Raw genomic sequence first — 15308 nt, forward strand, 5'->3', positions numbered from 1 at the left:
ATAATTCATTAATAATTCATTAAATATTATTTTCAATACATTATATATTTCGGCTATTTATTTTAGTTATTCTCATCTTCTTTAACATATTCAAAAATATTAATTATAGAAAAAACACAAAAATTAATTTAAATATAATTTTATAGTGTGACTTTCACGAATCATATTTTTGTATTTTCATAAAATTCTAATAATATAGCACAAAATAGTTAATAAGTTGAAATGTAAAGTAATTTTAATTTATTTTTCGTAACATTGACTAGAACTAATCGAAGTTGGTGGGCAAAACAATAATAAAAAAGCATAAGATTTTTTTTTTAAGATTAAACTTTTAAGCTATTAAAATTTTTTTGCATGTTAATTGCCCATTATATCCTTGCTAAGGGACTCTTGATTTCAATAGTGACTACAATGCTAATAGATATAAACCACTAGTATTAGAAAGAGCTAAGTACACTTTTCATCCCTAATATCTTGAATCAAAATCAAAATTGTCTCTAATTTTTTCTTTATTATATTATTTTCAACGTTTAAAATTATCCTTTTCACATAAAATATTAATTATAAGATTCTCTCTCTCCCCACTTGACCGTCCCTGCACAAAGCACTATCCTAGTCCATAATCTTCCTCCTCTCTCACTCGCTCACTAATTGCAACAACTCAAACCAAATGCTAGAAACACGTATTAGATAAATAATCTATGAGGATCTCACAGAGGAAGAATATTATCTTGTACCACCACCACTCAAGGTGCGGAGGTAGCTAAGAGCGGCGAGGCAGAGGAAGGTTTTAGAACCGGCGAGGTAGTCATTGTGGGGACCACATGCGGCAGTAGAGGCTGGTGATCCAGATGCGTCTGACAAGGGAGAGAAGGATAGAAGGGTTGGAGGCGGTTGCGGAAGTGACGACACTGGCAATGCCAAGGCGGAGGTGCGTGAAGGGGATGTAGTTGAAGGGTAGATGGAGGAGGGTGCCAGCAAGAAAGGCTTGTGTGAGAGAGTGTGTGATGCCCTGTGCGCGAAGGTAAATGCGAATTGGGTGGAGGGAGAAGTGGAGGGAGAAGAGGAGGTAGGTGCGTGCCATGGTGGCGATGCCAAGGTGCTGGTGGAGGGAGAGGAGGATGGCGGAGATGTTGAGTCAGAGGAGGGATATTGGTAGGGAAGAAAGGAGGAAGAAGATGATGCAGCAGTGGAGTGTGAGGGAGAGTAGCTTTGGAAAAATGGCCCCAAAGGCCTGAGAGGATGGAGTAGCCGGCGATGTTCGTGAGAGCGATGGTGAGGGGCAAAATTGTCATATAATGTAAAAAGGATGATTTTAAAACGATTTCTAACGTTGAAGATGATATTAATAAAAAAAAGTCGAGGACAATTTTGATTTTAACCCAAGACATTAGAGACGGAAATGATACTTAATCCAGTGTTATAAACATAAACAAGGCCAAGAAAATGCTCTCCAACATGCCCTTCTTTGTCATTTATTTAAGGATAGAAATATCGCGGGTTTCATCAATCAAAACAGCAAACATTTCATCCCAAGATCCTAGACAATAGCTTTTGTTGTTTCACTTACAGTAGCTTTTACAATGTACTTTTAAATTGAGAGCGCCACTAGTTTAAAATTTTTATCAGAGTTTTTGAAAGTACGGTCAATCTCTTTATTATGTTGTGTAAAAAAATTTAGAAGTTCCAAAGAATTCTTTTGATTAACTGAAACTATCTAATACATCGTTACTACGAAAGGTCAATTCTTGTTGCAAGAGAAATATAGTATAATTAATTGTTGTCGTAAAGTGAATACGATAATTTCTTCTAATTTTCTCGAATGGCTTCATAAGTGTTTCACATGCTTTCCAAACTTGATATGAGTGCTATTATGACGTTTAACATGAGTTTGTAGCTTCTCTTTTTTTTTCAATTTAAAAATACGTTAGCTACAAAATTATCACCACTTTTAATCTCATGTTTCATAATATAACAACACAGATAAAAAAAGAAGTATCTTTCGATATACTATACTTGAATCAATTGCCATAATCATCAGATCAACTAGGATAAAATCTTCAAACGGAATATCCAAAAGCAGTTTGTGAAAAATCATCATGATTTGTTAATTGATAAGGACCTGTTTGTAAGTATGCGAGTCTAACTTTATCTTTTTTATTCGACAAATAATTTAAAATTTTTAGTCATTGTCTATAAATTTTTTTATCTTAAATGTAAAAAAAGTTTTTTTTATTAGAAAAGGTTAATGAATTATTTTGTAATCCAACTTCCACTAATAATAATATTTTTTTATAATATTTTTCATTACTAAAAAAATAAATTTATAAATCTAAATTAATTGATTAATAAATATAATATTATTATAAAAATATTATTCACAACCCAAAAAAAATATAAAAGTAAAGTATGAATACAAAATACTCAACAACCTAATCATACAAAAACACTAATAAAATCCTATTGTACAATAACTATTAATAAAGTAAAACAAAAAAAATAATAATATAATTACAAAATAAAATACAGAACAATTAAATAAATTAAAAGGTACAACAAGATAAAAATTAACAAGATTAGAAGAACATTGAGTGAATCAATCGTATACATTTGAGTGATTAGAGAGTATACATATTTGGTGAGGAATTTGATTGCTCAATTCTATGTTTCTACCTATTGTGATCTATTATTTTGTAAATTGTCATATTCTTTTTTTAGAACCCAAATTGAATCATGGGATTGCATTCATTGCTATATTGTTTGAGCCCTTTATGTATATATGTTCTCTTGAAAATAGATTTATTTTGATCAAGTAGATATAAATAGAAACAAGTAGATAGATAGATAGAAATAAATAGAATATATATAGATAATTTACTTTTAATAAGTATGTCATTCCTTGATCTTGTCTTTCTTGATGTTTAGCATGAGGACATACTATTGTTTAAGTATGGAAGAATTGATAAATTCATATTTTATGAGTATTTTTTGCTTGAAAAGAGTGGATTTTATTAACTTACCTTGCATTTTATTTATTAAAATTGCATGTTTGTGTGAATTTTTTCATAATTATGCTTAATTATTAAAAACATGCTTTTTATGCCTTAAATTGTCAAATTTAATTCACTTTTAGTCCATTCGATGTCTTGATATGTTTGTTTGAGTGATTTAAGGGTTAGAAGGCAAGAATAGCTTGAAGAAGTAAAGAGAAAGCATGGAAAAATGGAAAATTAATGAAAAAATTGAGTTTTTGAAAATCTGACAGTTGTGCGTACGCATCTCCTCCAATTCGTACCTATGCATGGCTTGTGCGTACGCACGACTCGCAACATGTGACTTACTTAAGTTAACACGTAGATCGTAATTTCAGATCCAATTTTGGTCCAATCCAATTCATTTCTAAAGCATTTGAAGCAAGAATTTAAGGGAGATCAAGCAAGTAGAGTAGAAGTAGTCTTATTTTAGGTTTTTATTATAATTTATGTGGTCCTAGAGAGAGAAGCTCCAACTTCTTTATAGAATTTTAGGATTTTTAGGGTTTCTTAATTTAATTTCTTTCTAGTTTTATGTTTTAATTGGTAAGTTGGTTAGGATTTATTAATTGAGATCAATTATTATGCCTGCTTAATTTTTCTCCGATGTTTAGAGGTCGACGAAGTGGGATTAACTCTTCATGATTGTCATGTTTGTGGTCAATGATAAGGATGCTTTAAATAAAAAATTACATGTGTGTTCAATAGGAGATTTTTAAAGTTTTTTTTTTTTTTGTTATAGAATATCTCAAATCCTATAAAATTGATAATCCAAAATTCTTTATCTTTGAACATCTAAAACTACAAATTTAAATTTAACAAACTAATTTAAAAAAAAAAAGAAGAAGCACCTCTAAACAAATGCAATAACAACAACAACAAAGACCTTAATAAAAGAGCAACATAATAAACAAAAGCATTTAAAATAAAACACCAAAAAGTACAATATGATAACAATGAGTTTGAGGCATCTAAGCAAAAACCAAAAAATGGTAAAGGTGGGAGAGTACCAACATATACAGTGAGATCAACTATCCTCCTACAACCTAAGAGTCGATTCATGATGCGCACTTTGCCTCCTATGACATCATTTTATCCATGATCTATTCCTGAAGTAGCCTCTCAATGATTTTCCTCATTGTTTGACGGGTTAGATCTCTTCGGCGAGTGCAATGACATAGTAGATATGGCATAAAGGATCACCATGATGGGGGTACTTATCTTTTTTCACTTCCAGAAATAATGAAATGTAGCGGTGACCATTCTTTTGTTGTGTTGCGACTCAGTCTCTATTTAGTTGACTTACAATGATAAAAAATTTTGAAACTAAAATAAATTTTTGAATTGAATCTTATGTAGTTTATCAGTGGTACAAAGAAACTTTGTACGACCTTTTAATTTGACTATAAAGATGGAATGCTTGTAGCCGATTATGGTTTAAAATAGAGAACGACTTGGTGTTGTTATTTGCTATAGTGGCAACAACAATAGTGATAATGGCATTGAAGTTGACACGTTATTCGTGGGTGAAGAGAAATTAGTAGAAAAAGAAATAATAAGAATAATTAGAAGAGACAGAAAATAAATTGTTCATATCATGATCTAAATATACAAAATTATGGTTCAAATTACTAGTCTAAAACGAACTTATCCGAGTTTTTACCCGACCTATTTGGATACGAGCACTACAATCCGTGCATGACTCGACTTGAAAAAAGTTATTGTTCTCCGCCATTATCTATGTTATTAATTTATTATCCACATGCAGATATCTGCTTAATACAGATAACTTTTCACATATTGAAAAAGAAACTACTCACTATTACAATAAAGATAATTCAGTAGTGATAATCAAGTCATCATTCTCCCTTATAAATAGTCAATCAAATTTAAGTATCATTCAATCTCAATTCACATAAATTTGTATAAATTTTTTACTGATTTAAGTATCAGAATTTTTTACAATTATCTCCTACTACCGTTTTAGAATTGATTCGAAAGCACTCACAACACCAATAGTCTATTTTAAGTATGTCTCCAAATAAAAATAAAAATATTATGAGTAAAAAAAAATAAAGAAAAATAATTTTAAAGAATAAATAATTAACTAAAATTGGTTCCTATCGTTTTTCTTAGATGAAAAGAATATATTGCACAAGTCAATGTTAAAGTAGTAAACTAGTTAGTAGTATTATAGTAATATTATTTTCTAATTTATTTTTTGTTTTTTACAGTATTTTTTAGTCCAGCAAGCTATGAAGTATGGACACTTTACTAAGTTGTCGTGTTCACGTGTCAGACACATTTCGAATACAAAACTTACTGCTATCCAAACCGTGTCTTAATAAAAAAATAAAAAATTCTTTTTCGAATACATTTGGACACACCTAAATACCATCACGTATCAGCGTGTCCAGTCTTATTCTTAAACTATATTCTTAAAATAAATTTAGATATAGTATATATTATTATTTATTATAACAAAAAATATTTTAAATACTTGATATAATTAAAATAAGACATTAAAAATAATTAAAAAAATTAATTTATATTTTAATATCAGTAAAATATCAAAATATCATTACGTTTTGTCTAAAAGATACTTTATATTTTATATGTATGTGTATTTTCATGTCTTATAAGATTTTAAAATTTGCGTGTCGGCGTGTCTTGTATCGTGTCGTGTCCCGTGTTCGTGTATCATAGCCAACAGGTAAAGGACTAATTTGTTGGAGATTGAAACTCTATTTAAGAAATGATTCGAATCTTCAACACTTACTTAAACGAGTTAGTGAATTGATCACCAGACTAATCTAACTTGGTTAAAAAAGATAGCAAAATTCCAAATATTTTGAGTAGGACAAATTTTCATCTTATAAGGCTGTAACTATTAGTCTATTGCAATTTATATATAGGGGCGAATACAGAGAAAGGAGATAACAGTCCTTTTAATTTTAATCTTTTACATATAAATTTTATATAAATTTTAGTTTAGTCTCTTTTAAAATTTTATTTTAATCTTATTTTATTATGTAAATATTTTTAATCTCCTTTTAATATTTTATCTAGTTTCATCCCTTATAACATATCTCCCGAAATTATTTTTATCTAAAAGAAAGTATAATATTGTTTTTGCCTTTTTGGAAGTATTATTAGGAAAAGCGTGGGCCATGGAACAGGGGAATGGGGCATTCAAAGTGGCTTTACGTAACAGGAATCAAGTTTTTGAAATTGAATGAAAGATTTCCGTTAGTCCCGTGTTTCACTGCGCCATGTCTTGCGTACCATGTGTCGGTAAAACTTTTCCCCTCCACTCTTGGTGGATCTCATCTCATCTCATCTACCTTTTTGTTTTTTCTTTCATGGCTTCCATTTTAGTGCGATTTATCGGTGTCCTGTTAAAATAAGATTGGGAGGTTACGTTCAAGCACATCTACTGAGAAAGCAACAGAGTAGCAGATCGTTTGGCCAAAGAGAATTTATTTTGTGATTTTGGTCTAAATTTTCTTAATTTGCCTCTTTCAAATATTAGACAATGTTTAGATGAAGACATCACAAAAAAAAATTAAAATGATATTTTTATATTTTAGAAAAATAGTATTTTTAATTTTTAAAACTGAAATACAAATTAAAATAAGAAGCAGTCACAAAAAAAAATTAAAATAAGAAGCCAATATCTTTCTTCATATAGAGTATAGAGATAGGATAAAGCCAATATATTTGAAAATACAAATTATATTTATATATATATAAAAAATATTTAGAAGGAATATAAAAGTAAGTTTTTCATGAATCAGAAGAGAGTGATATTGTGACTTGTGTAATTGATAATGCATCATCTTTATATAATTTTTCTAAATTATATTTCATCTTCATCATTGTACTTTTCATAGTAAAATTTTTATTATTATAAAAATAATTTTAGAATAACACACAACATAAAATAATAATTATCAACTAAAAGTGAAACATAACATATATTATCGGACAAATGACGTATATAAACTAAGTATAGGGTAGTTTTACACAATTTTATTAAAACAAAAAATGTTACAAAGTTCTATCAAGAGCAATTTTTTATATAGTTTAAATTAGTGTAATTTAAATTATATATGCATAGTAATTTGAATCATACTGATTCGAATTACACACACTCACACACTAATTCAAATTACCCTGATTCGAATTATACACACTAATTCGAATCAATCTAATTCGAATTACACACACTAACATACACTAATTCGAATCACTTTGTCGAACTAGTTAATTTGTCGTGCTCATATTAATTCGAAACAGACTATTTCGAATTACTCCCTATTTTGTCTATATAAGGAGTTTGAAGTAACCTCATTCGAACCACTATTCTAAATTCATACCCCACCAAATTTCAGAGAAAATAACCCAATATGATTCCAACAAAGGCTTGAGCAGAATATTTAGCTGATGGGGATAATTCGGACCGACTTTTCGTTTGAATAGAGTAGCTCATATAGTTGGTGCCATCAACAAAGAGGTTAGTGCGAACTTATTCTTTTAAAATAGGAGTGAATAACTTATTTTCTTTTATATATATATATATATATATATATATATATATATATATATATATATATATATATATATTTTGTTAGTGGTTTTGATAGTGAATGATGTTAGTGGTTTTGTTACCACTAACAAAACCAATAACAAAACCACTAACATCATTCACCCCCCAAAACCACTAACAAAATCCCTAACAAAATCACTAACAAAACCATTAATATCGTTCACTATCAAAACCACTAACAAAATATATTAAAAAAAAGTTATTCACTCATATTTTAAAAGAACAAGTTTGCACTAACCTCTTCGTTGAGGACACCAGCTATATGGGCTACTCCATACAAACGATAAAGTCAGTCCGGATTATCCCCTATCAGCTAAATATTCTGCTCAAACCTTTGTTGGAGTCGTACTGAGTTGTTTTCTCGGAAATTTGGTGGGGTATGAATTTAGAATAATGGTTCAAATGAGATTACTTCGAACTCCTTATATAGGCAAAACAGAGAGTAATTCGAAACAGTCTGTTTCGAATTACTATGGCACGACAAATTGACTAGTTCGAATCAAAGTGATTCGAATTAGTGTGTGTTAGTGTGTGTAATTCAAATCAGGTTGATTCGAATTAGTGTGTGAGTGTGTGTCATTCGAATCAGTATGATTCGAATTACTATGTATGTGTAATTCGAATTGCACCAATTCGAACTATATAGAAAACTGTTCTTAGTAGAACCTTGTAATGCTTTTTGCTTTGGTGAAATGATGTAAAACCACCCTATACTTGGTTTATATGTATCATTTTTGTCCTTATATTTAAGTTTTAATATTTTTATTTATTTTATTATAGGTTGAATAGATGATGAAGTAGAACATAATAAATATAATTAAATTGTTTAGAATAGAAAAGAATAAGAGACGTATTTATATATTAATATTTTTAATTATTTAAAATTTTATAATAATTTTTTATATGTAATTTTGATGTAGGACATAAATAAAAAAATTATTAATGATAGATAGACAATAAATAAAATTGATCTTTTTTATTTTTTAATATATATAAGTTATAATTTATTGATATAATATTATAGATTATATTTTTGTTATTTGAGCCAACTCGTAAATTTTTTATGAGCCGAATTTAACGTTAAAAAATAGGCTTGATTATTAATGAATTAAGTTGTGGATCAAATTTAATTTTTATGAGGCAAATTTAATTTAACTTTGATCTGATTCAACTTAATTCGACTCATTTTTAACATATATATAATTTAATAGATAATGACATGTAAAGAAGTTTCTATATAATATGTAATTTGATGTATATTCAATTATATATAATATTATATTAATAAAAAAACTTTTTACTGATCGCAAAATATTAATAAAAAATAATAAATGATTAATATATTAAAATTAAATTATAAAAATAATAACTAAAAGACAAACTAATATATATTTTAAAAGCACATAATACACTTATCATAAATAAAAAATAAATATAAAATAAATATATTAAAAATATAAATTTTTTATATTTTTAGTGAAAACTTTTTTAATTTGTAAATTTAATAAATCTTCTCTTTAATTAAACATGTGACATTTCTATTCTTTATCTTGGGTCGTGATGGAAACCTTTAACCACGTGTCTTGGATCGGGACTTGGTATTATTGCTCGTGCAATTGGTGGGGCCACTTGCCCACTAAACATAAAACACACTCACATTCACATCACACAACCCAACACAATACAACACAATCTTCTCTCTCTTCCTTTCCAAAAAATAGGAGCCAACCCCCCTTTTCACCCCCAACACCCAAAAGACAAACATCACTATGAATAAAAAACACACTCCATTTTCACCACCACCTTCTTCTTCGTCGTTTCTTCTTCTTCTTCTTCAGTCTCTTCTCCTTCTTCTTCCATTCTTTTTCATTTTCTTCATATTTTCTTTCCTGATCCACTATGGTACTTTTCTCAATTAAGAAACAAACACCTCGTTCACCTTCTTACGTCTTCCCTTCGATAATTGGTCTCGCCCTCTTCTCCCTCACCGCACTCCTCCTCCTCTATAAGGTCCCTTATCTTTCCCTCTCAATTTCACCTTAATTATCTCATTCTTTCTTTTTTCGAATTTTCACATCACATTCTCTTTAATTACTTTATATTTTGAATCTTAAAATCATTTTCTGAAGAAAAGGTGCAATTTATAAATGCATCATAGTTGTTCTAATTGTTCGTCATATAACCCTAATCACTGTTTAAACTTCTTCAGCTGTTGCATTGAATTAACAGATCTAGGATATAACAGTAATTTTTTGCTTTTGAAGTTTTGGAGTGTTTAATTGACCGGTTTTGTTTATGTGGGGAATTTCGTCGAGCAGGTTGACGACGTCGTTTCGAGGACCGGAACCGTCGCGGGTCACAACCTAGAACCGACTCCATGGCACGTGTTCCCTATGAAGTCGTTTCCAGAAGAGACGCGCCAGAGCCGCGCGTACAGAATCATCCAATGCTCCTACCTCACCTGCCGCTACTCCTCTTCCACCCACGAACGACGCCGTTTCGAGGCGGCTAACGGTGCTTCCTCCTCCCCGAAGTGCCCTGACTTCTTCAGCGCGATCCGGCGGGACCTCGAGCCGTGGAAGAAGACGGGGATCTCAGAAAGACACGTGGCGGAAGCTCAGAAGCTCGCAGCTTTTCGGGTTGTGATTGTGGGTGGGAAATTGTACGTGGATTGGTACTATGCTTGTGTTCAGAGTAGGGCAATGTTCACGATTTGGGGAATATTGCAGCTTCTGAAAAGGTACCCCGGGTTGGTGCCTGATGTGGATTTGATGTTTGATTGCATGGATAAGCCTACGATTCTGAAGGCTGAGCACCAGAATTTTCCTTTGCCACTATTTCGGTATTGCACAACAAAGGAGCACCTTGATATTCCTTTCCCTGATTGGTCTTTTTGGGGATGGTAAGTTTTTTTCCCCCCTCTTGGGTTTGCGCCAAAATTCCATATTTGTTTGAATTTTACTAATGAGAAAGAAAAAAAAATGTAAACTTTATGAATGGGTAGGTGTGTGAGATATTTATTACATCTTTAAGGTAGTGTCTAATGAATGATGTATGGTGTATATTGTGCCTACTTTGGAATTTATTTCGTTTTGACTTTTTGCTTTTGGATTTTGTTGTGCAAGTTGGTGCTTTTTTGTGTGGTTTGATAAATTTTAAACTTTTTTTTGTTGAGCTGTTTGTTGTTTGAGATATGTTACTTTTTCATGTATGATAATTTTTAGAGCAACAGAAATGACATAAAGCACATCAAACACACTTTGTGAATGTCATTCCTTGTATTGTATAATATTTGGATAGTAGAATAAGACTTCGTAATATGAGAAAGCGAAGAGATGTAAACCCTTACAGCATTTAGGTGAGCTTACACAACGCGTTTAACTGATTTGGGACTTGGGAGGCTTCATTCTCATTTTATTGATAAGCTCACTGGTAGAAAGGTTGCTGCGTAGTACAAAGTACAAACTGCTAGGTAGATCTATCAGAAAATGCAAATGCAAATGCAAATACCTTCGTAATAAACAATTCTTACCCATTCAGCACTCTGTGTTTATGTACATCACTTTTATAGTGGATATAAAAGATAATATTGGAGGTATATGATTTGGTTTAAGGAAGGTGAATGTAAGTTGAAGTGTAAAAGTGGCTTGAGGTAGAATTGATTTCAAGATTAAGTTATCTTTTGCTACTTGTGGCTCTTGTGCTGCCTTTTGCTGTTGTGATAGATGTGTTTGTTCCTGTACTTTCTTTCAAATTCAGCTTGCTATCTGTCATAAAGGGTGTGGAATAAGTGGGGAAAAGAAAGGACAGGATTCTAGGAACTAATGTAAATGACATATGTTGATGTTTTATGATTTACCAAGAAGTGCATGGTGTTTGTTAATTTTGGTGTATATGTTTGATGCTACGAGAACTTATGTTAAACATTTGTTGCTCAGGTCAGAGATAAACATTTTACCCTGGCAGGAGCAGTTTGCAGATATCAAGGTAGGTTCTAAAAAAGTAAGTTGGAGGAACAAGATTCCGCAGGCATACTGGAGAGGAAATCCAGATGTTGCATCCCCTATTCGTACTGAGTTACTGAACTGTAATGATTCAAGTAAGTGGGGAGCAACAATCATGCGTCAGGTTAGGTTACATTAATTGAATAATTTGCTCTTTAATCATATTTTGCAATATCAATTTATTGTTATTACTAAATTTTAGTTGTCTGATGTGTATTTTGATATGCATTGTAGGATTGGGGAGAAGCTGCAAGACGTGGCTTTAAGGAGTCAAAACTTTCAAAGCAGTGTAACCACCGGTGAGTACACTTATTTGTTATTTCTTCATGTTTGAGCATAACTTGGAATGCCAGTTTTGCTAGGAGCTGCACAATCTCATTAGATGGGTCATATTGTATAAAAAATATGAATGAATTACTTTGAGCCATTATTGGTGCAAATCATAAAAAATGCAAAATGGGAATGGTATTTGGTTATCTTTATAGTATGTTGTTACTAGCGCCCTTTAAGATTTTGTTAACTAGTCGCGAATGTCTTAAGGGGATCAATATACAGACTTTTGTTTTACCTGACAGTTTATCTTTTAATGCATTGGATACTTAAAAATGTTTGCTCTTAGGAAACTAGTTGGAAAAGTAAGTTCCATTTCAAATATCTGATTTATTTTATTTTATTTATTTTTTATATTGGGATGTTATCTTGGTGCTGATGATCACCCTTTTCTCTCTTCCTCTTCTTGTAGGTATAAGATATATGCTGAAGGGTATGCATGGTCAGTAAGTCTGAAATATATCCTCTCATGTGGTTGTGTTACACTAATTATATCACCCCAGTATGAAGACTTTTTCAGTCGTGGCCTTATTCCAAAACATAACTACTGGCTTGTTGATCCTCAAGATCTATGTCCATCTATAAAGCAAGCAGTAGACTGGGGAAATGAACATCCAGATGAGGTATATCTTTACTCATTCTTGCATTTCCTGTCCTTTAGTTTAATCCATGCATATATATATAGCTCCATGAGGACTGATATTGTGCTATACATTCTTGATATTATTTATTAAAAAAAAAATGGGCATAGTATAGTTAAAACTCTAAGTTACCCGAGTCTAACAAATCATTAAATAAGACATTAGTGACACAATTTTTTTTTTTAAAACTACAGAAAATGTTTCCCACTGGGATAAGGCTTTGTTGTTGTACAGAAAATGCTTGAACTTATCAAGTTTCTGTAGTTGGACATGCTCGATATGGTTGTGAACCATGCTGACCGAATCTTCAATTTAACTGCTTAAAATCAATGTTAATTTTTCTCAATATACAAGGCGAAACATGATTAAGAATGGTTTTTGTCCACAAAACTTTAGTGAGCCAACGCTATAACATAATATTAGCGGAGGCAGTTACCGTATGATGCCATATCATGAGAATGATGAGTTGCACATCTGGTACTGTACTTCAGCTATGTGTCTACCAGTCCCATAACTTGTCTGCTACTTTGATTAAGGAACTTTATTTGTTGCCAAGATCTGTAACAGCACACCAATGAATTTGATTATTGATACAGTTGCTTTTTTGTGTTGCTATAGGCTGAGGCTATCGGGAGAAGAGGGCAGGATTTCATGGAAAGCTTGAATATGGATCGAATTTATGACTACATGTTTCACCTTCTTTCGGAATACTCGAAACTTCTACAGTTCAAGCCTACTCCCCCATCTTCTTCCTTGGAAGTTTGTGTGGATTCTGTGCTTTGCTTCGCAGATGAGAAGCAGAGAGGATTCCTTAATAGATCAAGTACGTTTGCTTCACAAAGCCTTCCATGCACTCTCAAACCTGCCTAGAGAGTAATCTCAGTCACCTGTTGTTTTCTGCCAAAAAATACCACACAAAAGTATGGAACATCCAGTTACAAGAAGTTACATTGAATTAGCTATATACCACGGTTAGTGATATTGCTGGTATCAAAAGAAAAGTAAGTATATCATGTAAATTTATAGTGCCTTATAGTAGTTCATCATTTGCATGGCTTAGCTTTTGTAATAGGTCATTGCATATTTGGATTATATGATTCATTTGAGAGAAAAAAAATCACGGGAATTCTTATTATTTCATTTTATTTTCCGGTCATCTTACTTTTTCCCATGGAGAGTGGATATGGTCATTCTTATTTATAATGTGACTTCTTTTTAATGATATTCTTATATGGTTGGTTAATATATTCATCTTAAATTTCATAGGGAAAAAAATTATATATGGAAGTGACAATAAGATCGAAATAATTTATAGTCAATGTCTGGTGAATGTGTCTTTTTCATCATAACGGAATACGCTTATGGTCTTCCAAGTTTTAAGGATAGGAAGTTCGTCAATAGCATGAGTTTATTGTATTTACTTTTTCTTCGACGGGCATAGTTCTAATATTTGGAGAATGGATCATCTCAATTTTTTTCTTTCAATTGTTTGGTAAAGTGTGATTTTATTTTATACTTTTTAGGTGGAACTAAGAAAATATATGAGAGAAGATATTGAATGGTAAAAAATCACATTTTATCAATCAATTGAAGAAAAAATTCAGAGGATCTACTCCTTTCGTATTTGTATTGTGGCAATCAACAATCCCAGCTCTCGATGAGAAGAATGTCACCATTACTTATGACTAAAAAGAAAAAAGAAGACAGAACTGCCTTTACTAGACGAGTGGGAAAATACTACTATTTATTAAGGCAAAAGAAAGAACTATCTAAATGATGTTTGGTCGGGGAGGGTGTCAATTCTGTGGACAGTTTTCATGAGTTCCTGTTTTATTTTCTACACAATATAAATAGGTAGCTTTTATTCATAGGAGGACATAAAATGTCCAAATTTAATCATAGAAATCTAATATAAGTGATAGTTGTTTTTAAGTGACTTAAATATTTTTATGGTTTCTTAGACTTTGAAAAGGGGTTGAATTAAGGTTCTTGAAGAATTTTACTCTTCTTCACTTTGCAGGAAACAAATTATGTAGGAGATTATTTTCTTTTTATCTCATATAGTTTAGAACAGAGCAATGAAGTAATGGAAGATTATTACAAAACCATATATTCTAGTTCAACTTTCAAATGTAACGAGGCTTAAGTTTAGTTTTTGTTATAAACAATTGATAGAATTGTTACTATAATCAAACGAATTACAACCATCAATTCTAATGAATCAAAAACCTAATTCATCAATAACCTATAAAATCAAACCAAGTCCTTACACCACCAAGCTCAAATCAAGGTTATCAAGCCAAAATGACAAATACACCAAATAACACTAACAATTCAAGCTATTAGTTCATAATCCAACCAATGTTTATCATTTATCAATTATTGTTAATTTTAATTCTAAACTCAACAATTTTATCCTAAATCATTGAGAAAAACGTGTGTGCTGTAATCTCAAATAAAAGAACTAAATTAAAATAGCCTTGTGAATTTGCATTCCTTGATGAGATGGGTTACGCGTTTCTTCAGATTTCCGACATCCTGGGTATAATGATGTGCAGTTAGTACCTCTTTTAATTTCGTAGGTTTGCTCTCGTTAATAGTGATTTGTTGAGGATCCTACACATGCAAGTCATGTTTTCACTTTTCAGGGTTCTTTTCGTATCAAGTTTTCAGTTTATGCCAAGAGAAAATC

General features: G+C 31.1%; 1 protein-coding gene across 1 annotated transcript; it reads left to right on the plus strand.

Moving 5' to 3' along the window:
* The first annotated feature begins 9306 nt into the window (after positions 1-9306).
* LOC112792247 (uncharacterized) lies at positions 9307-13859 on the plus strand. The gene is made up of 6 exons (XM_025835416.3): positions 9307-9651; positions 9960-10543; positions 11580-11769; positions 11880-11944; positions 12388-12598; positions 13235-13859. Exons 1-6 carry the CDS (start codon positions 9541-9543, stop codon positions 13484-13486), a joined length of 1413 nt encoding a protein of 470 aa, XP_025691201.1. The 5' UTR covers positions 9307-9540; the 3' UTR covers positions 13487-13859.
* Positions 13860-15308: the final 1449 nt, after the last annotated feature.

The sequence above is a fragment of the Arachis hypogaea genome, chromosome 1 (genome assembly GCF_003086295.3).
Source record: "Arachis hypogaea cultivar Tifrunner chromosome 1, arahy.Tifrunner.gnm2.J5K5, whole genome shotgun sequence".
In the NCBI taxonomy this organism is placed as follows: domain Eukaryota; kingdom Viridiplantae; phylum Streptophyta; class Magnoliopsida; order Fabales; family Fabaceae; genus Arachis; species Arachis hypogaea.

Coding starts and splice junctions, on each gene's coding strand:
- LOC112792247 (XM_025835416.3), top strand. CDS start 9,541: ATGGTACTTTTCTCAATTAAGAAACAAACACCTCGTTCACCTTCTTAC. Junction 11,770..11,879: donor GAGCAACAATCATGCGTCAG/GTTAGGTTACAT, acceptor TATGCATTGTAG/GATTGGGGAGAAGCTGCAAG. Junction 12,599..13,234: donor GAAATGAACATCCAGATGAG/GTATATCTTTAC, acceptor GTGTTGCTATAG/GCTGAGGCTATCGGGAGAAG.